General features: G+C 40.2%; 2 protein-coding genes across 2 annotated transcripts; both read left to right on the top strand.

Annotated features, from left to right (window-relative positions):
• Nucleotides 1-463: 463 nt before the first annotated feature.
• On the top strand, nucleotides 464-15,816 carry gucy1b1 (guanylate cyclase 1 soluble subunit beta 1). Its single transcript, XM_058069621.2, has 13 exons — nucleotides 464-604; nucleotides 856-929; nucleotides 4,058-4,158; nucleotides 5,078-5,196; nucleotides 7,256-7,453; nucleotides 9,044-9,274; nucleotides 9,454-9,570; nucleotides 9,882-10,015; nucleotides 10,534-10,731; nucleotides 11,685-11,922; nucleotides 12,458-12,598; nucleotides 14,779-14,933; nucleotides 15,621-15,816. The coding sequence occupies exons 1-13, from the start codon at nucleotides 602-604 to the stop codon at nucleotides 15,748-15,750; spliced, it is 1,839 nt and encodes a 612-aa protein (XP_057925604.2). The 5' UTR covers nucleotides 464-601; the 3' UTR covers nucleotides 15,751-15,816.
• Nucleotides 15,817-20,320: 4,504 nt separating this feature from the next.
• Nucleotides 20,321-24,419, top strand: fabp2 (fatty acid binding protein 2, intestinal). The gene is made up of 4 exons (XM_078793354.1): nucleotides 20,321-20,750; nucleotides 21,627-21,799; nucleotides 23,411-23,518; nucleotides 23,600-24,419. The coding sequence occupies exons 1-4, from the start codon at nucleotides 20,684-20,686 to the stop codon at nucleotides 23,648-23,650; spliced, it is 399 nt and encodes a 132-aa protein (XP_078649480.1). The 5' UTR covers nucleotides 20,321-20,683; the 3' UTR covers nucleotides 23,651-24,419.
• The last annotated feature ends 436 nt before the right edge of the window (nucleotides 24,420-24,855 follow it).

Below are 24,855 nucleotides of genomic sequence, written 5' to 3'. Positions count from 1 at the left end.
GGTTTCTATGCCGCTTATCCTCTCTAGGGTCGTGGGTAGCCAGCTGGCTTCACCCTAGACTGGTTGCCAGTCAAGGTTTATTGGGATTTTTTTTATATAACCATTATAAATGAGGTAAATTGGTAGTAGTTTGCGAAAACACAATTATATTCATACACTTAATAGTGATTATGAAGTTGATATATAGAGCGACTGTTTCATGTCCTGTTAGATTTTTTTAAATAATGATGTAGAAAAACAGCATCCTTGCTCTTTGTTGACAAGAAAACGGTTGTAGGAATAATTATGCAGATATTCGTATACTGTATTTTTTTTTAAATAAGTCGGTTAGATGTTTTCAGAAAAAAACAGATCCCACACTGCAGAGCTCTGGTTCACTTGCATCGGTTTAACAACGAAGCTTCATTCTTATTGGTCCTTTGTACATTACGTAATGCAAATTATGGCAAGCTATTGGACGAAAGTATTGTCAATCATACAGTGATGGAGCGGGGAGGCATGAGCGCAGTGAAGACCATCAGCATCTGTGTCAAACGATGAAGGTTGTGCCAAAGCTGACGATTTTTGTTTAATTATAGTGAGAGGAAGAGGATTTTCCACTATGGTACGTATATTTGGATCGTGTTTAATGTGTTAACGCCGGAGAAAATAGCTGTTTAGCAGGCGACGTAACGTTTTTTTCCCCGTTTCCTGAATAGCTAGTGTTATTACTCCACATATTAACAGGTGAACACAGTCGGATCACATACAATTTAAAATCTCCAATGTTGAGTGAATAGTGTGTAACAAGAAGTTTATTTGATCGGGGAAGTGATCAGCACGCTGTTAATGTGCTTGTTTCTCGTCTATTTACAGTATGGGTTTGTCAATCACGCCTTGGAACTGCTCGTTTTAAGGAATTACGGACCGGAAGTATGGGAAGACATCAAGTGAGTGCTATTTTAAAAATGTTTCACTGTTAGCAGGCACAGCTTTGACATCACACAGGCCATTGGACGTGTGCCTTTAATGATTAACAAGCAGGCTGACACCACAGTCTGACCAGGAAACAAATATGATCATTTTACAGGAAGTTCAAGTGGAAACCACTTAAGGTGCTAGTTCCAATTTTCACTTTTTTTTTTTTTTTTTACTTAAAAAATATAAGAACAGTACCTCAAATTAATGTATTTTCATTAAAGGGACTGTTTGCAACTGGCTCAAAATTACAATGCCAGAGCTTAGGTGTGTTGCATTGAGGCACGGCTTACTAGAAGAGTGTGGGATATAATACTTGCAACACCTTCCAAAGTTAGTGCCTGATCTAGACCATATTAGACCTGGACTTAAACATCTCAAATCTGGACTAGATTACTGTACAACGCAATAATAAAAAACACCCACTTCAAGTGGCACAAGTGGAAGTATTTTGAAAAGAGTTGAAGATGACTCCAGAAAAGGAAACGCAACAAATGACGCCACAACAATACCAAAATCATTTTACATTCCTGACAGTGAATTGTTATGCTGAGAGTTTTGACAAGTTGTTGTTTTTCAAGCCATGTTGTTCCGATTCTGTGTGCACCTTTCTGATCTGCACTTTTGTGTTTGTGTTTGGATTACTCTAAAACAGCCATCACCAAATGGTGTATCTTGGAACCAGTGATGGTCCTTTATGGACCTGTGACCAAATAAAGTGAATGGGAAATAGAATTATCACATATAATCAGTTGTTATTTATATCTAAATTATTTAAATTATTTGTACAAATTACTGTTTACGCTGTACATTGTTGTTCATATTTGATGTAATCTATTTATTCTCCACATTATTATTTATTATTACACGGGAGCCAGGCAACTACATCTCACTGCTGTGTTATTGTGCAATGACAATAAAGAAAGTCTATGTCTAATATAACCGTAATCAGTTATTATGGTTACGTCACAGCCAGGGCCGTTGACAGCTTTGGCTGGGCCTGGGACAAAATAATCCGTGAACCCCCCCCATCGCCACACACACCCACACCATTTCTGTGCTTTGTCCCCCCCTGTCAACAACCCTGTTCACTGCAGATGCAGTGATGTCACTCATAATGAGCCAATGAAATTGTTTGTTTACTTGCAGAGAAATGAATATGAGAACCATGGCTTGCTCAAAAGTATGAAAAGTTGAAAAAAGTGAACATTGAAACGTGACTGGTAGGGCCCATATGTGTTTATTCTTCCAGAATCCAGTGTCGAACCACAGTGTCTCTCATGCTCTGAAACTGTAGAGCTGGTCAAAATGTGACGCGGCATTATGAGTACAAAACACAGATCGTTCGAGCCATGTATGAAACATCATAACACATTCATTGACAGCACAGCAATGTGGAAAATGACTGTTTACTGAGGATTGTATGGATATTGGAGCAAAACAAAAAATATTTAAAGGGGACATATTATGCTAATTATTTGTCCCTTTGTATTGAGTTGTGGACTCTATAGAGCAGCGATTCAGTGTGATCCCTCATAAATAAGGAAGACGGCACAGATGAATGCATGCTTAATAATTACATTGATTATTTATTGTTTGCTGTTCTTTTCATATGGAGGAACTACTTCTGAGGCATACGTCATTTTGCCTACATTGACTGTACTCCACTGCATCAAATTCTAAATTGTACAGGATCATTCAAATTCAGAGGAGACACTCTGCTCTTCCACTCACTCGCCATGTATTGACATCAGTGGTGGGTTTTCCATTTTATGTTATAATCAATGTAATTGCCATTGATTTCAATGCTGGCCTGGATTAGTATATGACTAAGCGCTGATGTAACTGTGCTGTGGGTGCTACAGATCATGAATGTAAACGTAATGTCCATTATTGCAACAAAAATGGGTAAAAAAGTGGCATTCTTTCACTAGATATAGGCAGCGATCATTACAAATGCACGTTATAGCATTTGGATCCATCATTATATTTGTGATGTGAACCATGGGTTTTGTTTTTAGAGGGAGTTAACTATGTGTTTAAGTCTAACTTGTGTAAACAGTGCAGGTCATTGACTTAAATACAAGTAAATTGTCTCATGTTGATGAAGTGCTTACCATTTTTTTGTTGCATATTTGCAAAAATTGTGGGTTAAATGTAAGGATTGCTGCACAAAATGTGAAAAGTACCATACAGCTTTCGTGTTGCTTTTGAGTGCCTTTTCAGTTTTATCAGCTACAAACACAGCATAATGTCAACATTACTTTTTTTTTTTGTAGCACGCTGGAATATTCGTCTCGCTCTATCGTGCCCTGAACCTGGCGTGACCCTAAAAGAAAAAAAACGAACCAAAAGAAAATAACAGCAGCTGTCCTGTGTTAATGTTTTCTAAGTTGTTATTCTTCGGCCGGCAGCCGTCGACTCCATGCAGACATATCTCACTGATATATCATGTACAACTCATCACCGTTGTCTTCTTTCCCAACTTCTATCAGCTGATTAATTGAAAAATGAATCCCCATTTTCCATGCAAAGCCTTTTAGGGTCTAGAATGTTTTTTCAGCTGTTATGGGATCTACTGTAATGAACCTGCTGTTGGTCAGTGCTATAAATCATGTTTGTTATCTCAGCTAAACAGCCTAATTACAACCTCATTGCCTTTTCTACTTGATAAAGTGCTGTTTAATTTATAAATAATAAACTGCACTGTGATACGCATGATTGGCTGGCAATTTAAAGCTGATTACACTTCCAGTAGTTTAGATGACTTCCGATTGTAAAATAAGAGTTGCGTCTGCCCACTGAATTTCTCATGAGATTTTCCGTCTTTCAGAGGTTGTATCGGAACAGTAAGAGAGTGGGACTCTGCAATTGCCGAGACTCACTTATCCAATCCTGTTGTGTCGCTGGTCGACAAGTATTTTATATGTCACACCAGTCTCCGGTGCTGTCATCATCAACATCTAATTATCTGATTGTCACTGTGCGGCAATATCCCAGTTCAATGGGTTCTGTATAAAAGACACAGGCAGATAAATGACAGCTCTCCTGTAACGGCAATGTATAGGGAACTGTGTGTAAAATAGGCTTTTGTGTTCAGGAGGGAAGCTCAACTCGACATCGAGGGACAGTTCCTTGTGAGAATCATATATGAGGATGCCAAGACATATGATCTTGTTGGAGCTGCAAGCAAAGTCCTCAGTAAGTTTTTTTTTTCTCTTATATCTGCAGTAGTCGAGACAACCGTTGAGATAAATCCGTCATGCAATTTTACATCAGGGGTCTCAAACTCAATTTACCTGGGGGCCACTGGAGCTAGGATCTGGGCAAGGCTGGGCCACATCAGGTTTTCCAAAAAAAAAACAAAAAAACGCATTTATTAAAAACAGAAAAATATACAAACTTTTTCAGTGCTTTGGTTCCGATTTTCTACAATAAAAGCTTTGATAAAACATTCCACTGTTCTCAAATATCTTAATTTTTATTTTTCTGCACAAAATAAGATGAAAACTAAATAAACAAATCAAGAATAAAGAAAATCAATCAATCAGTAATATATAAATATAATAATAATAATAAAATGTCAAATAATAAAAACTTAAGAAACCACATATAGTTGGTGAGTAGACAAATTATTTTTTTCAGATTAAAATGAACAAAGCATTATTAGAGCCCTGTAGACATGACAAAACACGACTATAGTCACATTTATACTTTTTTTATTTACTTTTTTTATATTGCGCAACTGCAGGGTCTTGAGACACATGCTAACTCGCAAACTAGAGAGCTACCGACCTAAACGGTAGCCTTCAAGTTATTTCCTTTAAACTTAAATAGCCAAAAACTTACCACTTCCACACGGATAGGGAGGTTAACTATTAACAGTTATTTAACCTTTAACATAAACATTAATCAAACGTAATAATTTTTTCTGGGTACATGATACCATACAGCATCCATATCAAACTTGCGCGGGCCGCACTAACATTAAACTTTCATATCAAGGCGGGGGCCTCAAACTAGTGTCCTGCGGGCCGCGTGTTTGAGACCCCTGATTTACATGAATTTAAACTCAGAATCAGAAGTTACAACCCTCCTGTGTTCTTATCTTTTTTTCCAGAAATTGATGCGGGAGACATCTTGCAGATGTTTGGGAAGATGTTCTTTGAGTTTTGCCAAGAATCTGGATACGACACTATCTTGCGAGTACTGGGATCAAATGTTCGTGAATTTCTTCAGGTAAAATGCTCGACTGTTTTGCATTCAAGGGAGCTTATCTGTTTCTGAATGGTTTCATAGGGGTCTGTGGGAGTTTACTGCTATTTTGTAGATAGCCTAGGACCAAAACTCATACCTCGATTTATTTAGGTTGAATATTGATATACGATATACGGTCAAACAAGGAGCTGCAACAAAACTCAGTGAATGAGACATTAAATGATTGGAGTTGACCAGTGTGGTTCGTTAGCTGTCTGGTAGCCACAAATACTCATTTGGTGACAAACCCTGTGTGACTCATCAGGAACAGGAGTCAAAAGTTTGAAGGAATAAGTATGAATGATATTCTACTGAAAGGACCAGACGCCCTTAACCAAATACTGCAAAGCGAGGTCTGTTGAGTCTAAAGCCAGGCTTGCCTGGACTACAAAGATGGCTCTCTTTGAATGTAGCTAGAACTGGGATACATCTCCTGAAAGAAAAAGTGTGAAGCAACACAACAAACCCTTTGAGAAGAAAACTCTTAAGCCAAGTCGCTGGACTTCATGGTACTATCAGTCTTGTCACACCAACAAAGCAAAAAGGAGAAATCCTCAAGGAGGAACGTTAACATGTGAAACATGAAACAGAACACTTTCTGACAGTGTGGCGGAAGAAGTTGTTCAGGGAATATGTACAATATGTCCCTCAAAGTTTCACACAACCTCACTGGCAGAGAGAGCTGTTTGGGCTTTTCCAGTGGCAGTGACAAAACCGTAATGTACCTAAGATGGAACACAGGCAAAGTGATTCAAGTACGACTCGTAGAGTTAAAGGCTAAATTGATTCCACTAGATCAGAAGGGGGATGCTGCTAAAGAAATAGAAATCTGCAGGGCAGTCTTTACAGGCAGACTCAGTAAATATCTGGAAAAACAAGGCAAACTAAAGATTAATCGCTGGTTTAACCTAGTGGACAGCTACGGATACCACACTTTCTTTTTTAACCAGATAGGTGGAATACAAATAGCAAATTGGTAGTGGATTCCTGGAGAGCTCAATGTTGCTGACATCATCACAAGAGGATGCACTCCTGACTAATTAAGTAAGAATTCCACATGTCAAAATGGAGCAGAATTCCTGAAATGGCCAGTGAAAGAGTGGACTAAAAAGTCAGCGGCAGAAATTATAACACAAGGCAAGGAACAGGTAAACAAACTCCAAAGAAGGGTAATGTCAGCCACACTATCTCATCCAGAAATACATGAGCCTGCCTGGGAAGCAGTTAAAAACCTCATCGATGTGAAAAGATTCAGCAGCCTTTCCAAATTGGTGAAAAAAGTTTCTCAAATTAAAGGAAAATAAAAGTGTGAGTTGAATTTGAAGGCAGTTCCGACACAAGAAAAAGGCAAAAAGTTAACATTCTCAGTTGAAGAACGAGAAGATGCAATAAGGGACCTCTTCATTTCTGTCTAAAATGCCACAGAAATTCTGACCACAAGAATGGAAGCACTGGACTCTTGATGTGTGGAGGCAGAGCCCGAGCATTTAATGAGGACAAGACTGCAGTTCCAATCCTACCATATGAAAATTGGATATCGACGTTTGTAGCTTGTGAAGCCCACAATGCAAACCATGAAGGCATTGCTGCGTCATTGCTCAGGCATGGATCGTTAAAGATTAGATACTTCCAAACAAAAAGTGCGAGATAACTGTACCATGTCCAGAAACATGAATACAAGACTATGCAAGCAAATTATGAGCGATCTAAAAACTAACGCTCTAACCCTACTTCTGTTTCTCAATAAAATCTGTTGACTTGTTTGAACGTTATGAAGTAAGGGATGAGATTAAAAAGGAGGCTCAAACTTAATGTATTGGGGAATTGCATTCTGCTGCATGGCCTTAACAGCTATACATACTGACGCCATTACAGTGCCAGACCCTGGATTAATATAACGTATCCTATGTAAATACATACAAAGAAGTACTTCAGTTACTTTTGTTGACTGATAGTTGCTTGTCATACATAAAGTACTGTACAATTGTCTCTTCTATTGGCTGCATGACTTTACATGCATTTCATTTGCAATGATTCTCAGAATTTGGACGCCCTTCACGACCACTTGGGCACCATCTATCCAGGAATGAGGGCTCCCTCTTTCCGGTGCACGGATGCGGAGAAGGGCAACAATCTGATCCTTCACTACTACTCGGAGAGAGAAGGCCTGCAGGACATCGTGATTGGCATCATTAAAACGGTCGCACAGCAAATACATGGAACAGAGATAGAAATGAAGGTTTGCCCATTTAAATGTCATTTTTCTTTTTTAAGCTGTGATTAGATTGCAATAAGAGAGCAGATTTTCTTTTGGCTAATATTTATGACAAAGAGGATATTTTTAGATCTAAGTAATAGTGTCTAATGCAATCTTTTCAGGATGTTTGTACTGGCATTCATCACTTTTATAACCATTTATATCATTGATGGGCAATTAAGTGCGAGTGGGCGTACTCACACTCGGAAAATCTTACCATGCCTGGGCCCACTTAACACCCAAAGCATGGTACGTTTCGCACCCAGGCGCGGCACTCTTCCTCACTTTTGGCACAATCGTAAGAGGTGGTCTCCGACCATAATGACCAGCAACACAATTAATGACAGCGGTAATAATAAAATTCAATAGGTCCCTCACTGAGGGACCGACAAAGGGTTGGCCGAATGCGGTCCGCAGGGCCACATCTGAATTATATGCTAATATTCCCAGATGCCCAGTAAAATCCCAGTAAAAAAAAGCCACAGCCTCCTAACGACTACCAGTGACAATAACGGTCAGTGCTCTCCATTCTATGCCCCCTAAGCATTTTGCACAGGCTATTTTTTCAGCACTCCTATATATATATTAGATATGCATGTGTGTGTGCACGTGCCTGTGTGTGTGTGTGTAAAGAAAGAGGAGAAAAACTGTACACGCTCCAAATGCGAAACCCAATCTTGGAATTATTAGCCATGGTTACTGTGGAAACAGGGTGCAGAGACAGCAGCCTGACATCGGCGTGCCTTATGCCAGTACTGATTAATGTCATTGTCTGTACTTCCATTATCTTTATTTATATAGACTATAAAATACTTGAGATTAATGATAAAATAATACATACTGCAATACTGGGTAATAATAATATTGTTTATTGAAGTAGAGTAAAGCCGTGTTTCTATTAAGCGCTTATCCTGTTCAGGGTCATGGGTGAGTCTATCCCAGCGGGGTACACCCTGGACTGGTTACCAGTCAACCACATTCTATTAATTTCTTTGTAACGTGCAATCGGTGCAATGTCTCTGCATACTGAAACGTACCAATGTGATTGACACCCGAATGAAGGGATAAAGTGGGCCACTTTGGGTCAGATATTTCAAAACTATTTACAAAGGAAACATGTTTAAATGCATTTAAACCTGTACTCTACTGGACCGAAGTGTCCCTCTTATTTTGTAACAATATAAAGTTTCAGGGCTGCGCGATGAACGAGTGGTTAGCGTGCGGGCCTCACAGCTAGGAGTCCGTAATACAATTCCACCCTCGGCCATCTCTGTGTGGAGTTTGTATGTTCTCCCCGTGCGTGGGTTTTCTCCGGGTACTCCGGTTTTCTCCCACATTCCAAAAACATGCTAGGTTAATTGAAGACTCCAAATTGTCCATAGGTATGAATGCGAGTGTGAATGGTTGTTTGTCTATATGTGCCCTGTGATTGGCTGGCGACCAGTCCAGGGTGTACCCAGCCTCTCGCCCAAAGACAGCTGGGATAGGTTCCAGCACCCTCGCAACCCTTGTGAGGATAAGTGGTAGAAAATGAATGAATGAATAAAGTTTCAGCTTCAGATTTGACTTCAGATGATCCAGCCGAAAAGCGAGGAGTGCGACCACATCAAGTTCTTGATTGAGGAAAAGGACTCAGAGGAAGAAGCCTTCTACGAGGACCTGGACGGCTTTGAGGAGAACGGCACGCAGGAGACACGCATCAGCCCGTACACATTCTGCAAGGCCTTTCCTTTCCACCTGATGTTTGACAAAGATCTGATGCTCACTCAGTGCGGCAACGCCATTTACCGAGTCCTGCCTCAGGTTAGCCCCACGCATGCCGTATTATCAGTCTGTTTGCCATGCAGCGCCACTGATAAATTAATTATCAGTAGAACTGCAGTTTGAGCGGTGACCTTTTGGCCACCTGAAATGTTTATACATAGCCATTTCAAATCTGGTAAGACTGAATTATGCATATTTTATTTCTCCACTCTTCCCAGCTCCAGCCTGGCGCCTGCATCCTCACTTCAGTGTTTTCCCTGGTCCGCCCGCACATTGACTTCAGCTATCATGGCATTCTTTCCCACATCAACACTGTCTTTGTCCTGCGAAGCAAGGTACAGTAGATCACTGTATCAGAAGTGACTCATATGCTGTTGAAAAAAAAAAAAAAACACACAGAAAGTTGTGACTGAGGCTCGGGAACCTCACTCCTTTCCCATCGGTCCGGTGAAGAGGTATTAAGGTCATTGCAATATTTGCACTATATACACTATATATATGTAACACTATAAAATGGTTAAAATGTTTTTTAGCAAGCTTTTGAATTTAAAAATAAGAATGAGATGAGACTGATGACCCATTTTTAGGCTTGTTTTGTGGAGGAATAGGCAATGAAATATTCATAAAGGTGGTGTAACCCTGGCAGGAGGGCCTGCTAAATGTGGAGATCGTGGAGAACGAGGACGAGCTGACTGGAGTGGAAATCAGCTGTCTGAGGTTGAAAGGACAGATGATTTATTTGCCCGAAGCAGAGAACATCCTTTTTCTTTGCTCACCGAGGTAAGTACACAGTGCACATAAGTATTGTTTTCAGATGTTGAATGGGAAATGCTTGTGTTTTTTGCAGAGGTCATTTTGAGGCTTTTTGAAATATGTGCAGACACACAGCAGTGCACAAGCAATGAAAACTCAAATTGCTGATTACCATCTGTTGTCACCTCTATTAACCTCAATGGCCCTTGTATAACCAGATCCATGAGATGATATTGGAAAGAGAAGAGCAGGGTTCAAGACACCTGGGCCTCATAGATGGAAAACACTTTTAGAGCAAGAGATCAGACATTGCACTAGGTTGTTTCCCAACAGGAAATACAATTAGTGTTGGGACTAAAACTGACTAGGAAGTGCCCACATTAACATCACAATATAATCCCCTTTCACCACAGCACTTTATTAGAAGTAAGGATAACTTACCTCAGCGCAGGCCTCACAGCTAGGAGACCCAAGTTCAATAAAGTTAATTAAAAATATTAACGTTGTCATCTCTGCATTTTGTACTTTGTTTTTTCCTCACAAAGTGTAATGAACCTGGACGATCTGACAAGAAGGGGTCTGTACCTGAGCGACATCCCGCTCCATGATGCCACCCGTGACTTGGTGTTGCTGGGGGAGCAGTTTCGTGAGGAGTACAAGCTGACTCAGGAGCTGGAGATACTGACTGACCGCCTGCAGCATACACTTCGAGCTCTGGAGGATGAAAAGAAGAAGACAGACAGGTTGGACTATATTTACCCCTCATTTCTATTCTTAAAGGGACCGTATGCAGTGGGGTCCTCCAGGTACCTACAGTCATGCAAACAATTATTGGACCAGGCTTGTTTCTTCAGTTTCTTGTTCATTTTAATGCCTGGTACAACTAAAGGTACCTTTGTTTGGACAATAGGGTTTATGTTTTTTTTAATCACAACAGACCCGGGTTCAATGCCCCCCTCGGCCATCTCTGTGTGGAGTTTGCATGTTCTCCCATGCGTACGTGGGTTTTCTCCGGGTACTCCGGTTTCCTCCCACATTCCAAAAACATGCTAGGTTAATTGGCGACTCCAAATTGTCCATAGGTATGAATGTGAGTGTGAATAATTGTTTGTCTATATGTGCCCTATATGTGATTGGCTGGCGACCAGTCCAGGGTGTACCCCGCCTCTTGCCCGAAGACAGCTGGGATAGGCTCCAGCATGCCCACGGTAGAAAATGAATAAATGAATGAATGAACAATTTTGATGTTATGCCCCCACAGAGGGGTTCCAACACTGGCAAAGGGGAATTATGTGATGATGACCATAGAACCATAAAAAGAACACATTATGATGTAGGATAGCAGATAGCACACCATAACATTTACAGAGGGAAAAATGTTTTGAAACCCAATTCAAGCCAACCAGTGAGATGGGAGTAGACTTTGTTTGCCTTGGCAAGGTAGATTTTTGTGTGTTTCAAAAGATGTGCCTGATAGTATTTACTTTTAACAGGCCACCATGATCCAACTGGTTACCATAGAAACACCACCCACCCAAATGCAGCCTGCGTGTAGAAATGGCCAAAAGGTGGTGGGTGAGCAAATAAAGGACCGATCCAAAAAGGACAGCATCCCGTCTGGCTGTCGTTCGCACGCTGTTCGACAACACCATCATTCCTCCTTTTCTTTATACTTCTTTGCTTTTTTTTTCTTCAGATTGCTCTACTCTGTCTTGCCGCCATCTGTTGCCAACGAGCTACGACACAAACGTCCTGTCCCGGCGAAGCGTTACGATAACGTCACCATCCTCTTCAGTGGCATTGTGGGCTTCAATGCCTTCTGCAGCAAGCATGCCTCTGCTGAGGGAGCCATCAAGATAGTCAACCTACTCAATGATGTTTACACCCGCTTCGACATCTTGACAGACTCTCGGAACAACCCCTATGTATACAAGGTGAAAAGCATTACTTTTACCAAGACACTAGGGGCAACGGAGGGGGCAAGAAGTACAAATGAGATGCAATTACCCTCACTGCATGTTCACAAAATGACTATTTATAGCCATTGACTTGAGTTTTTCGCCACAAGAACGGGAGTACTGAGTTCTAAACAACACAGCTTTGGAGAGCGGCACAGTACTTTGTACGCCTCATGCAGCAGATTTACACTCCGGGCTTTCAGACAAGAATGCACTTGAAGAAGTCAAACAGACCTTCTCCACTTCCAGCTGGGCTTCCATTGGCTTCAGGCACTGACTGGGTCACCAAAAGAAGTAATATTTACTCTACAAGCTCAATGGCTTGGTGGTCCCACTATTTGAGGCCCCCGAATGTCTCAAGCTGATGTAAGTGTTTGAGTGTTTATCTGCAAGTGCTTGGGTTTATTTCTGGCTGCTGTGTGTATTTAAAGAAAACAGTAGGATCACATGATGCACTTGAAAATAAAGCAAATAATCCCACTCACTGGATGTGATGGAATGTTATGCACAGGTGGAGACGGTGGGTGACAAATACATGACGGTGAGTGGCCTGCCAGAGCCGTGTACGCATCACGCCAAGTCAATCTGCCACCTCGCCCTCGACATGATGGAGATTGCCGGACAAGTCAAAGTCGATGACGAGCCCGTACAGGTGAGACATACGTTATACAAGCCGCACTCACGCTTTGGGAACATGTGCACATAGGCGCTGGAGCCTATGCCAGCTGTCTTGGGGCGAGAGGCGGGCTACACCCTGGACTGGTGGCCAGCCAATCACAGGGCACATATAGACAAACAACCATTCACACTCACATTCAATGTGAACAATTTGGAGTCGCCAATTAACCTAGCATGTTTTTGGAATGTGGGAGGAAACCGGAGTACCCAGAAAAAACCCATGCATGCACGGGGAGAACATGCAAACTCCACACAGAGATGGAGGGTGGAATTGAACCCTGGTCTCCGAGCTCTCCCAGCTGTGAGGTCTGCGCGCTAACCACTCGACCGCCGTGCTGCCCCCTTATCATAATTATTCCATATTAATAAGAGAAATGTATATTAGACTGGTATGTCATTATCACAACAATTTATAATTACAACAATTTTTGTTCTTTGTTATATTTTTATAAATTTCACCTCATCTTTACACTTCTCTTATTGTTTGTTTACACCAAGTATTCGACCACATGAAATATTTTTCCAGTGTCAGTGGAATACATTCAGCTAATTAAGATTTAACCATCGTCTGCTACAGTTTCCGCATTAAGAAAGCACACACCCAAAAAAAACTGTACAACTTCCTGTCCTGCCAAATGGAAAATACTACAACAGTCACATATTTGCAAGTTGAAACAATAAGCAGTGAAAACCTGGACACGAAACAGCAGACATTTGTTTAAATGAGCGTTGGCGATTGTTATTGTACCAATGATTGTGAAGACGTACTGTAGAAAGAAAAAAAAAAAGAAAAACTGCCTCAACAAAAGGCTAATTTTGGGCCAGGAGCACACACAGTCAAATTTCGTAGCAGAAACAGACTCAAATCATCTCACGATCCCACCGCTAAAAATAGATTCTCATTCATCTCAGACACTCAGGAGTGCCTTCATGCACTGAAAACCATCAGCGCCCACCAGTTCACATGGAAATAGTCTGTAGATGGCTTACAACGCTCTCTCTCTCGCTCTCTGACACCATAGCTGCAAGATATAGTAGTACCGGCATTCATTAAGGACCCAATCTATAGCCAGATTCGAACCCCCAAGATGTCCTTTACACTCATATCTCAACCTGAGAACTTGGTGGAATAGAATAGACAGTGCATGCCAAACTGGTCATTTACACACAATACACAGTAAACAGGCGGCACGGCAGTCGAGTGGGTAGCACGCAGACTCTACAGCTAGGAGACCAGGGTTCAATTCCACCCTCGGCCATCTCTGTGTGGAGTTTGCATGTTCTCCCTGTGCATGCGTGGGTTTCCAAATTGTCCATAGGTATGAATGTGAGTGTGAATGGTTGTTTGTCTATATGTGCCCTGTGATTGGCTGGCGACCAGTCCAGGGTGTACCCCGCCTCTCGCCCGAAGACAGCTGGGATAGACTCCTCACCCTCGTGAGGAAAAAGCGGAAGATGAATGAATGAATGACACAGTAAACATGTCTTGTAACACAGACACGATGGAGAGCGAACAGCTAAGCATTTACAAAGCCCTACAGGGTTTTTATCTAGCATTCATAAGTATTGAGTAGTGTATAATATGTGTATTTACATTTATAGGTATTTGTAGTTTGTGTATGGGTGCGGCACGGTTTTGCGACTGTGTTGATCTTGCTGCCACATGGCGTCTTTGGCAACAATCACGTCTTCAATGAAAGTAAATATCATTCATGTGGATTTTGAATTGTTTTCTGCATTTCGGGCCCCAAGGTAAACCCAACCTTTGGGGCCCTCCACATCCTTGTTCTGCTACTTTTTCCTGTTACAGTGATTAGTTGGTAGTCACATTGCCATGTTTATATACCACCTCCCCTCGAAAAATCCTATTTCCTGAGCTATATAAAGTCCTTTACATCCTCCTGGGGATTTTGGTTACCTAACAAGTGATTCATCTCAACACTTTTACTGTAATTGATAGGAACATTTAAAGCAACATTTAATATAGATTAGTGCTGTAATACTGGAGTTACTTTCAGCTTCATCTCTAAAATGACTGCCTTCTTCTCAGCTGTGCCGCCTTAGAGAGCCACTGGCTGTCTAACGAAGTTGGGTTAAAAAGAAACGTTCCTCTCTCGCCTTGTCCTCCTCTTGTTTACCTGATGTTTTTTTCAGATTACAATTGGGATCCACACAGGAGAGGTGGTGACTGGGGTGATTGGCCAGAGGATGCCCCGCTACTGCCTGTTTGGAAACACAGTCAACCTCACAAGTCGCACTGAAACCACTGGCGAAAAGGGCAAAATCAACGTTTCAGAGTATACTTACAGGTAAGCCAGTATGATTATCCGTACAGAATATCAAGAAAAGGTTAGATATTTTTTGTCACTCAATTCGGGAAGTGATTTTTTTATACATTATACATATACGTACATATACATATATTTTTTTATGTATACAAATTTGCTATGTAAATTTTAAATATTACCCTGACTCTCGCCCGAAGACAGCTGGGATAGGCTCCAGCATGTGTGACCCTTGTGATACGTCAATTTCCACAGCATTAGGATTCCTCCTTTATAAGTGGAACATTTATGACAACAGTCTAAATATTTGTTTAAAGATTATTAGAGCACTGTAGACATGACATAACACCCCTGCAGTCACCTTTACAAGTGCTGCTCTTAGAAAGCCCACAACTATTATCTATTCAACAAGCCGCCTGTCAAAAATAGACATTTTTACCTGTGATTGGCTGGCGACCACTCCAGGGTGTACACCGCCTCTCGCCCGAAGACAGCTGGGATAGGCTCCAGCACGCCTGCAACCATCGTGAGGATAAGCAGTAGAAAATGAATGAATGAACACCAACAAAACAAATCAGCATTTTCCCTCCACATTTTCCCTCCTTTTGTGCTCACACTTCCTGGTTTCTCAAGGCATTGTGGGAAAACAGATTGCCTTCAAAATAAAAGCAGACACTTTCCAATGAAAACAACTGTGATCTTGCCTTATAGGTGTTTGCAGTCAGCTGAGAACGCAGACCCCCAGTTCAATTTGGAGTATCGTGGCCCTGTCACCATGAAGGGAAAGAAGGAGCCCATGAAGGTGTGGTTCCTGTCCAGGAAGTCCACTGACACACCTTGAGTCCCCTTCAATTTCAAGCCTAACAATCCATCTAATCAAGCAGATGTATTGAATGAAATAACATGCTTTTGATATCCTAATGCATTTCTATGAAACTGTGCCATCGTGCTCTGCCACACCACAGTATGTACTATATATATATTTTTTAACATACAGTACGCCATGAAGACTTTAGCTTAGCATTTCAATGTTCATGATAGTTGGATTTGGAAAGCATTTTACATAAGTACAATGCACACACTCACAAATAAAAAATAAATCGTTATTTAACCATTAACAATGCCTAAGTCAAAAATAAACAGATGATGATCATGTTTTGAAAGTAAAGTTAATAATTAGTTAACAGGTTTGTGTGAAATGTACCAATTTAATTTAAAATCCTAATGTTGCTTCATTTGATTTCACCTCAAAGGACGAAATGGAAAGTTATGAAGCACTTCCATCTTTAAGAATATGTACACTATTTGGTTTGATGTGCGGTACTCACTTGCCAAAAGCTAAATAAATCTCAATCAATTAGTATATGCGCTATTTGAAAAGTCTCAATTTAGCTGCTAATAACAACCCCCCCAAAATTGCCAGAAAGTTCATTGCTTTAAACGCATGGAATGTGCTCAGTTCAAATAAAACAAAAATTAATAAAGCAAAACTTCCTGAGCCATTAATTGGTGTCTAAATCTGAAATAAACCCATGAAATATTTTTTAACAAGTATATACATGTACTTATACATTGGCACGTGAGTCCATATCAAAGCAGCATATTTACTACTTGTTTGCATCCATAGAATAGTATTAAGGCACCTTCACATTTGACATCTTATATTATTATTACCATCACGTTGTTGATATGTTTTCCTTTTGCACCGGAGGTCTCTGTATTATGGAAACCACAACCCAGAGTGAGACAAATAAAGTATTAACTAATATTTCTGACGTCATTTCAACGTTTTATCAGCGTGTGCACGTGAGCTTTCAGTTCAGTTGGCTCGTGTTAGCTTGTTTCCTGTGTTGGAGGCGCCATCTTGTGGCCGCATAAGGATCACCGCCCTTTGGGAGCTACAAGTATGGCAGGTAATATTGTTTCTATCGTTCTATCAAGTTAAATTACTTTATTATTGCAAATTTGCCATACGAATGAGGTAAAAGGTCAAGGTAGATCATTTTAACGACGTAACAAGTTGTTTGAGATACCTTAGGTCAAAGGTCATAATAATGAATCTTACATCACCAGAGATGATTCACTGTTTTTTTTATTTAATTTTCCAAGCAAGAATTCCATAGATTTGAGCGTATATGTCTAAAATATGTGAGGTCAAATGAAGGAACATATCCGCAACATTTGTATAGAATGTTCCTCAGCTCATTATGGTGATTATAAAGTGTTTGTTTTTTTATCTCAAAGCTGATAGCAGATTAGTTTGTTAGCAGTGTACTATACACACTTAAACACAGCAATAAAAACACTTTATTGAGGTCAAACTGTGCTGAAGAGAGAACACAAATGGCTTAAGATATTCTAAAGCAAGATAATGTATGTTTTTAGAATGTGGGAGTTATATTGTACAATCACAACAATCACAGCTGGCTGCAAAAAATGTGCCTCTTGGAGAAAATATGAATAATAAACAAAATAACCATCAGGCTTTTCCTATTCCGGAATGATCACAATGTGCAAAAAAAGCACAGGATCATATTCTGCAGCCTGTCCTGCCATGTTGGATAAAATAAAGAACAAAAGTGTGTGATAATAATGACAGACTGAACAAAGTGCACCAAGAGAAGTGTTACCATGGATACTATAAAAACAAACAGCAAATACAGTATGTAAATCAATGCCAATTAGACATCCACCACAAGAGCTGCATCAAATGTGCTATGTTTCAGATATGATTATTATTGTGTTAAATATTAGCTGCTCAAGTTCATCCCGGCCGTGCCTGAAACGAGATACTAATCTTTAGGGAGATAACACACTCAATCACTGAAGGCCTTTGGCACTTTGGAGAAATGCATCTCCTTATGATAAAAAAGTAAAGTCATAGTATTCCAATAAAAGGCCTAATTTGACCAGAAATTATTCATTCATTCATTCATTTTCTACCGCTTATCCTCACGAGGGTCGCGGGGGTGCTGGAGCCTATCCCAGCTGTCTTCGGGCGAGAGGCGGGGTACACCCTGGACTGGTGGCCAACCAATCACAGGGCACATATAGACAAACAACCATTCACACTCACATTCATACCTATGGACAATTTGGAATTGCCAATTAACCTAGCATGTTTTTGGAATGTGGGAGGAAACCGGAGAAAACCCACGCATGCACAAGGAGAACATGCAAACTCCACACAGAGATGGCCGAGGGTGACCAGAAATTAGGCTTATGAAAATATTACAAGGGGAAAATGTATTTCATTTGTATAGTCTTTATACTATGACAACAATATACAAGGATAAAGAGTCTTGAACCAGTCATGATGTGCTATATATATCACTATATTGACAGTTACTATGGTACCCATTATGTAATTGTATGGTCATATCACTTCGTACTTTGGTTTGTGACAAAAAAAATCAATTAGGAAAGCAGGAAGTGAACAAATGTAACAGTTACTGATTGTAAAAGTACAAGATGGAAGGGTAGGATTTAATAAGCTTTGCTTCTTCCCATTTCTTTTGTACATGTGGAACTGTGAACTGATTATGTGATGCATTCAATTGTAATCTGATGCATGTTCAAATGAAATAAAACCATTACCATTACCTTATACCCTCCCTATCAACATTGTTAGACCAGAATCGACATTTTAAATTGTTGAAGAAATAGGAGTGACACAAAGAATGTTTAAGACCACACCCAAAAATGTGTATCCATCCATTTTCTATACCACTTATCCTCAGGGTCGAGAGTATGCTGGAGTCTATACCATCTGACTTTGGGCGAGAGGCGGGGTACAGCCAATTACAGCCCAAAATGTGTATTCAATAGAATTTTCTGTCATGTATTCAGACTGATCTTGCTGGCAAAGACAAATAAGCTTTCTCCCTGTGAACGTGGTCGGAGGGTGATGGAACAAAAATGTCAAATGCATGACCCAAAAGACGATCCGATTGACTGTCCGTCAAGACACAAGACAATCCTTGGTTCAAATGAAGGTTGTTGCTGGTGTCGATTGCAGTCCAATAACCATCAGGTCACGTATGAGCCATGACCAAATGAAGGTCAAAGGTATGATGGAGACGCGTTATCATCCTGAGTGCAATTACAGGTCATCGTGTCATGAGATCTTAGCTCAGCGATAAGTTTGACGCACAGCCAAATCTGGTTCACATTGGGACGCTCTGATCTTATTGGTGACTCAGGGCAGAAAACCTCCGAGGTTGTGGAGAGACATGCTTATGTTTGCTTGTCCCATCACATACACCACACAGTAGCGGGCGTCCGTTTCTGCAACTGGTAGTGTGCACTCTGACAAAAAAAATTTAAAAAAAGGCAAAAATTTCAGGGTGGAGAGATTTATACGTGGCAACAAATGACTTCTCCCCAAGAAACAGCTTTTCTTCCTGTCACTCACAGACACAGATTCAAAGGTTATCCCGTAAATGACATAATACTGATATAATAATGAATTGATATACTACTACTACTACTACTACTACTACTACTACTACTACTACTACTACTACTACTACTACTACTACTACTACTACTACTACTACTACTACTACTACTAATAATAATAATAATAATAATAATAATAATAATAATGATATAGGCATGGTGGTCGAGTGGTTAGCGCGCAGACCTCACAGCTAGGAGACCAGGGTTTGATTCCACCCTCAGAGTTTGCATGAGATTTATACGTGGCAACAAATGACTTCTCCCCAAGAAACAGCTTTTCTTCCTGTCACTCACAGACACAGATACAAAGGTTATCCCGTAAATTACATAATACTGATATAATAATCAATTAATACTACGACTACGACTACTACTACTACTACTAATAATAATAATAATAATGATATAGGCACGGTGGTCAAGTGGTTAGCGTGCAGACCTCACAGCTAGGAGACCAGGGTTCAATTCCACCCTCGGCCATCTCTGTGTGGAGTGTGCATGTTCTCCCCGTGCATGCGTGGGTTTTCTCCGGGTACTCCGGTTTCCTCCCACATTCCAAAAACATGCTAGGTTAATTGGTGACTCCAAATTGTCCATAGGTATGAATGTGAGTGTGAATGGTTGTTTGTCTATATGTGCCCTGTGATTGGCTGGCGACCAGTCCAGGGTGGACCCCGCCTCTCGCCTGAAGACAGCTGGGATAGGCTCCAGCACCCCTGCGACCCTCGTGAGGAAAAGCGGTAGAAAATGAATGAATGAATGAATAATGATATAATAATGAATACAAACACAAGTCATTAATGTCAATGTCGAAATTCAGCAACAAGTCTTTGATGCCAATAACTGTTATAACATTATTAATTTATTTATTAATGACTAATCAATTGATGAACTATTTCTAATGGCCATATCAATATCTTTATGTTATGTTATTCTTTCCTTCTAGGAACTTGTTCTCGCTGGATTTTGTCAAGAAATGCTGCATGTTCTTGACACTTACTAAACATGGACCCACCCCCTAAGTAAACACACACACCACACACATATACACACGCACACACTCCTCCTATTCTTGCATGTTTGGGCTGCTTCTCTGCCTGCCTGAAGTGTATTGAAGCTGTCCAATCAGACGCGGCCGTGAGTATTTACCTGGCCAAACCTGAGCTTTAGACAGCCACATCAGCACTTGGATAGATGGAAAGATAAGAGCGCTTTTATAAAAGAGGGAAGCTTGTGTTAAATAGTACTCCTTTGCGGCAGAGTCAGCCCCCCCCCTCCACCACCATCCTCGATACACCTGCATCACCACCAAGATGACTTTCAACGGCGACTGGAAAGTGGACCGCAATGAGAACTATGAGAAGTTCATGGAGCAGATGGGTATGTGAGCAAACTGTGAGATGGCAGGGGTTGTTTTGTTGGAGATAATGTACATAATTACATCTACATTTTTTAAAATGTAAGCTAATATACCCTAAATGTAAATAAGAATAGCATAAAATGTGATATTACAATGATTTAACATAATTAAATAAGATATATATTAATATTAAAATGTACAATACATTATATCATCATTAGGTATCATTATAATTAAATAAGATAAAATATAAAAAAAACTGAATGGATATAATTTACATATAAATAACAATATATTAAATGTGATTTATAATTGTGAATCATTATCATTAAATAATAATATTTCCAAAAACAAGTTAATAATTTGATATAATTAATATACAAACAGGAACATGTATGCAATGTGTTACCATAATAATATTACATTGGTAAATAAATATTATAAATTAATATATGCCTAATACATGAAAACACTTATGTATGCCTCTTTTTAATTTTTTATTGCCATAAATATAATCGTAAATCGTAACATTTAAACATTTGTAACACAAATTAATGAAGTATATTTCTGATTAGTGCATTTTAAAAACATGTATGAAATATCTTGATATCATATAATAACCTATTTCATTTTTATTTACAGTACAGTATATAGACATACAACTACAATAATTTTTTTTGTTAATTGTTACCATTGAGTTATTATTATTTATTCTACTGCCTTTTCCTAAGGACTGTGGTTACCAAACATGGTTCCTTACAAAGTCAAACCACCTTTATGACGTACTTGAATGGGAAGCTTAAAGTAAATGTTGGTACAAGGTCATCCAAACTGAACCCACCTACTGTACACAAAGCTAGTGATTCATCCCGCTAACATTTAGCACCTGTTGACAGGTATCAACATGGTGAAGAGGAAGCTGGCCGCCCACGACAACCTCAAAATCACCATCTTGCAGAACGGAGACAAGTTCCACGTCAAGGAGAGCAGCAATTTCCGCACCCTGGAAATAGACTTCACCCTGGGCGTCACCTTTGAGTACAGCCTGGCCGACGGGACAGAACTATCTGTAAGTATACCGAACAAGACGCGATTGCTCACGGTTGGTTTCATAAATCCATCAAATCAATTGACTTGTTGCAAATATTACTCATCTAAAGTGGAAGCTCCCATATTAAACACATTAAGCCATTTTCTTCTTATAGTAATACACTATGTTGCTGTAAACTTATCCTCACTAGGAGGGGGGCGGGTATGCTGGAGCCTATCCCAGCTGTATTCAGGCAACAGATTGGTCGCCAGCCAATCACAGGGCACATATAGACAAACAACCATTCACACTCATATTTATATCTATGGACAATTTGGAGTCGCCAATTAACCTAGCATGTATTTGGAATGTGGGAGAAAACCCACACAACTCCACATAGAGAATCAAACCCAGGTCTTCCTGGTCTCCTGAAAGTACAAATTTGAGTCCCTGTTTGAGGTTTTTCCTTATCTCTGTCACCAAAGTGTCGGTTTCTGCCGGTTTTCTTTTATATACAAAAGTTTGGAGACACTTTTTCATGCTATTGAATGGAAATGTGTCCACAATGTTTGCTTGTGCCATCACATAGTAGCGGGCGTCCGTTTCTGCGACTGTTGGTGTACATTCTGACAAGAATATTAATTTTTGATAAGTCAAAAAAATTCAGGGTGTACAGATTTATACGTGGCAACAAATGATTTCCCCCCAAGAAACAGCTTTTCTTCCTGTCACTCACAGACACAGATTCAAAAGTTGTCCCGTAAATGACATAATACTAATAGCTGTATTCAGGCAACAGGCGGGGTACACCCTGGACTGGTGGCCAGCCAATCACAGGGCACATATAGACAAACAACCATTCACACTCACATTCATACCTATGGACAATTTGGAGTCGCCAAATTAACCTAGCATGTTTTTATCTTATCTCTGTTGCCTAAGTGTTGGTTTCTGCCGGTTTTCTTTTATATACAAAAGTTTGGAGACTCTTTTTTCATGCTATTGAATGGAAATGTGTCCACAAACTTTTGACTAATACACAATAGACATTATGACAATGAGAAAATGTCTCCAAACTTTTGACATTACTAGCACAAGCCAAAAGAATGGAGACACTTTGTCATTCAATAACATGAAAAAGTGTCTCCAAACTTTTGTATATAAAAGAAAACTGGCAGATGTATGTGTAGCTAACATCTGTTGCGAATCATTCATTCATTCATTCATTTTCTACCGCTTTTTCCTCACGAGGGTCGCTGGAGCCTATCCCAGCTTTCTTTGGGCAAGAGGTGGGGTACACCCTGGACTGGTCGCCAGCCAATCACAGGGCACATATATAGACAAACAACCATTCACACTCACATTCATACCTATGGACAATTTGGAGTCGCCAATTAACCTAGCATGTTTTTGGAATGTGGGAGGAAACCGGAGTACCCGGAGAAAACCCACGCATGCACGGGGAGAACATGCAAACTCCACACAGAGATGGCCGAGGGTGGAATTGAACCCTGGTCTCCTAGCTGTGAGGTCTGCGCGCTGACCACTCGAACACTGTGCCGCCTCGTTGCAAAACAGTACCCAGTAATAATCTGTTGTGAATTGCCATCATATCAATAATATTTGAATTGACCATTGGACCATTTGCAGGGTGCATGGGCGATGGAGGGGGACACGCTGAAGGGCATTTTCAACAGGAAAGACAACGGCAAGCAACTGACAACCACCAGAATTGTGCAAGGAGATGAGCTCATACAGGTGAAGTACACACGATGAATCATGCAATCCATCACAAGTGAGCCCCTTAGGTTGTGTGACGCTTTTGTCTTCCTCCCACAGAGCTACAACTATGAAGGCGTGGACGCTAAAAGAATTTTCAAGAGGACTTAGAACAAAAAGTTGAAGAACAACCTTGTGAGGTTTTTCTAATCCGGGTTAGCGTCAGTATTGTATTGTGTTAAGCAGTCATGGCGTCTACTTGCATAACCTGGACAAAGTACACTGTGTGTACTGCTTAAATGGATGTAAAAAAATGCACTGGATTTGACTCTGTAATAAAATAAAAAACACACAATTCTTTCATTTTCAAGCAAGACACAAGTAATGTGAGACAATAATTTATTCAACAGTAATAAATAAAAAAAATAAATATATATTATCTACAAAAATATAAAGTGCAACACAGATTTGGACGTTGTTTCCCGAAATCTATTTGCTACTTGTACGTTGCCAGGACGACCACTGAGGCAAACACGCCCTTACATACAAGGCAGCACCAGCCGGATCCACGCAGAACCAGAACCAGACATCATACAAGTTTATGCCCATGTGGAAAATGATAATCAATATGGTTAGACCATCTGCACAGATTCTCAATGACGAGTGATGTGCCACATGTCGGCAAATAGTGGCCGAATGGACTGTTGGTTATATAAACACTTCAATAGATAGGAAAAAAATAGCAACACATGGTACAGTATAATACACCCTGATTTATATGTATATAATGTGACATCACAGCAGCAGGACAGTGAAGTCAAAAAAAAAAACACGCTACATATTTCATATTATTATAAATGGAGTCCCCAAGCAACACAACGTTAATTTTATGGGTCAATTTCCAATAGATTGCCAATTTTTTGCATGTTTTGGCAATAAAGTGGACCCCACAAAGTCGTATATCCTTTAGTTTTAGTTGTTTAGCCTTTTTTCCGTATTCATGCATCACTAATAATGTATAAATATGTTATAATAATACAGGTAAAATGTACAGCCTGCATGTACCACTGTTTCACTTTTTTGTCAAGCGTTTAGATTTCCCACCGTGTTGGCCAGTCTGAACGCACCGTAGCTGTGTGCCGTGAGATGTGAAAGTAAATGAAGCGCTAGCTTTGACAAATCAACCCAGCGAGGTGAACACAAGCATACCATCTTAGACCTTTACTAGATCTTTACTCTGCAGTACGGATTATGTAGACGCAGCTTGGAGAATGACCTTCTCTAGCCTACTAAAACCTCCAGCGCTAGCCCCGACCACCAGGCTAAAGGCTACACCTGACCTTACGTTATTATCGTGAGTGAACAATGGCAATCAA

The sequence above is a fragment of the Doryrhamphus excisus genome, linkage group LG9 (genome assembly GCF_037039965.1).
Source record: "Doryrhamphus excisus strain RoL-2023G ecotype Guam linkage group LG9, RoL_Dexc_Guam_v1.1, whole genome shotgun sequence".
NCBI classification, from domain to species: Eukaryota; Metazoa; Chordata; class Actinopteri; order Syngnathiformes; family Syngnathidae; genus Doryrhamphus; species Doryrhamphus excisus.
This window is presented reverse-complemented; position numbering and strand designations above follow the sequence as displayed.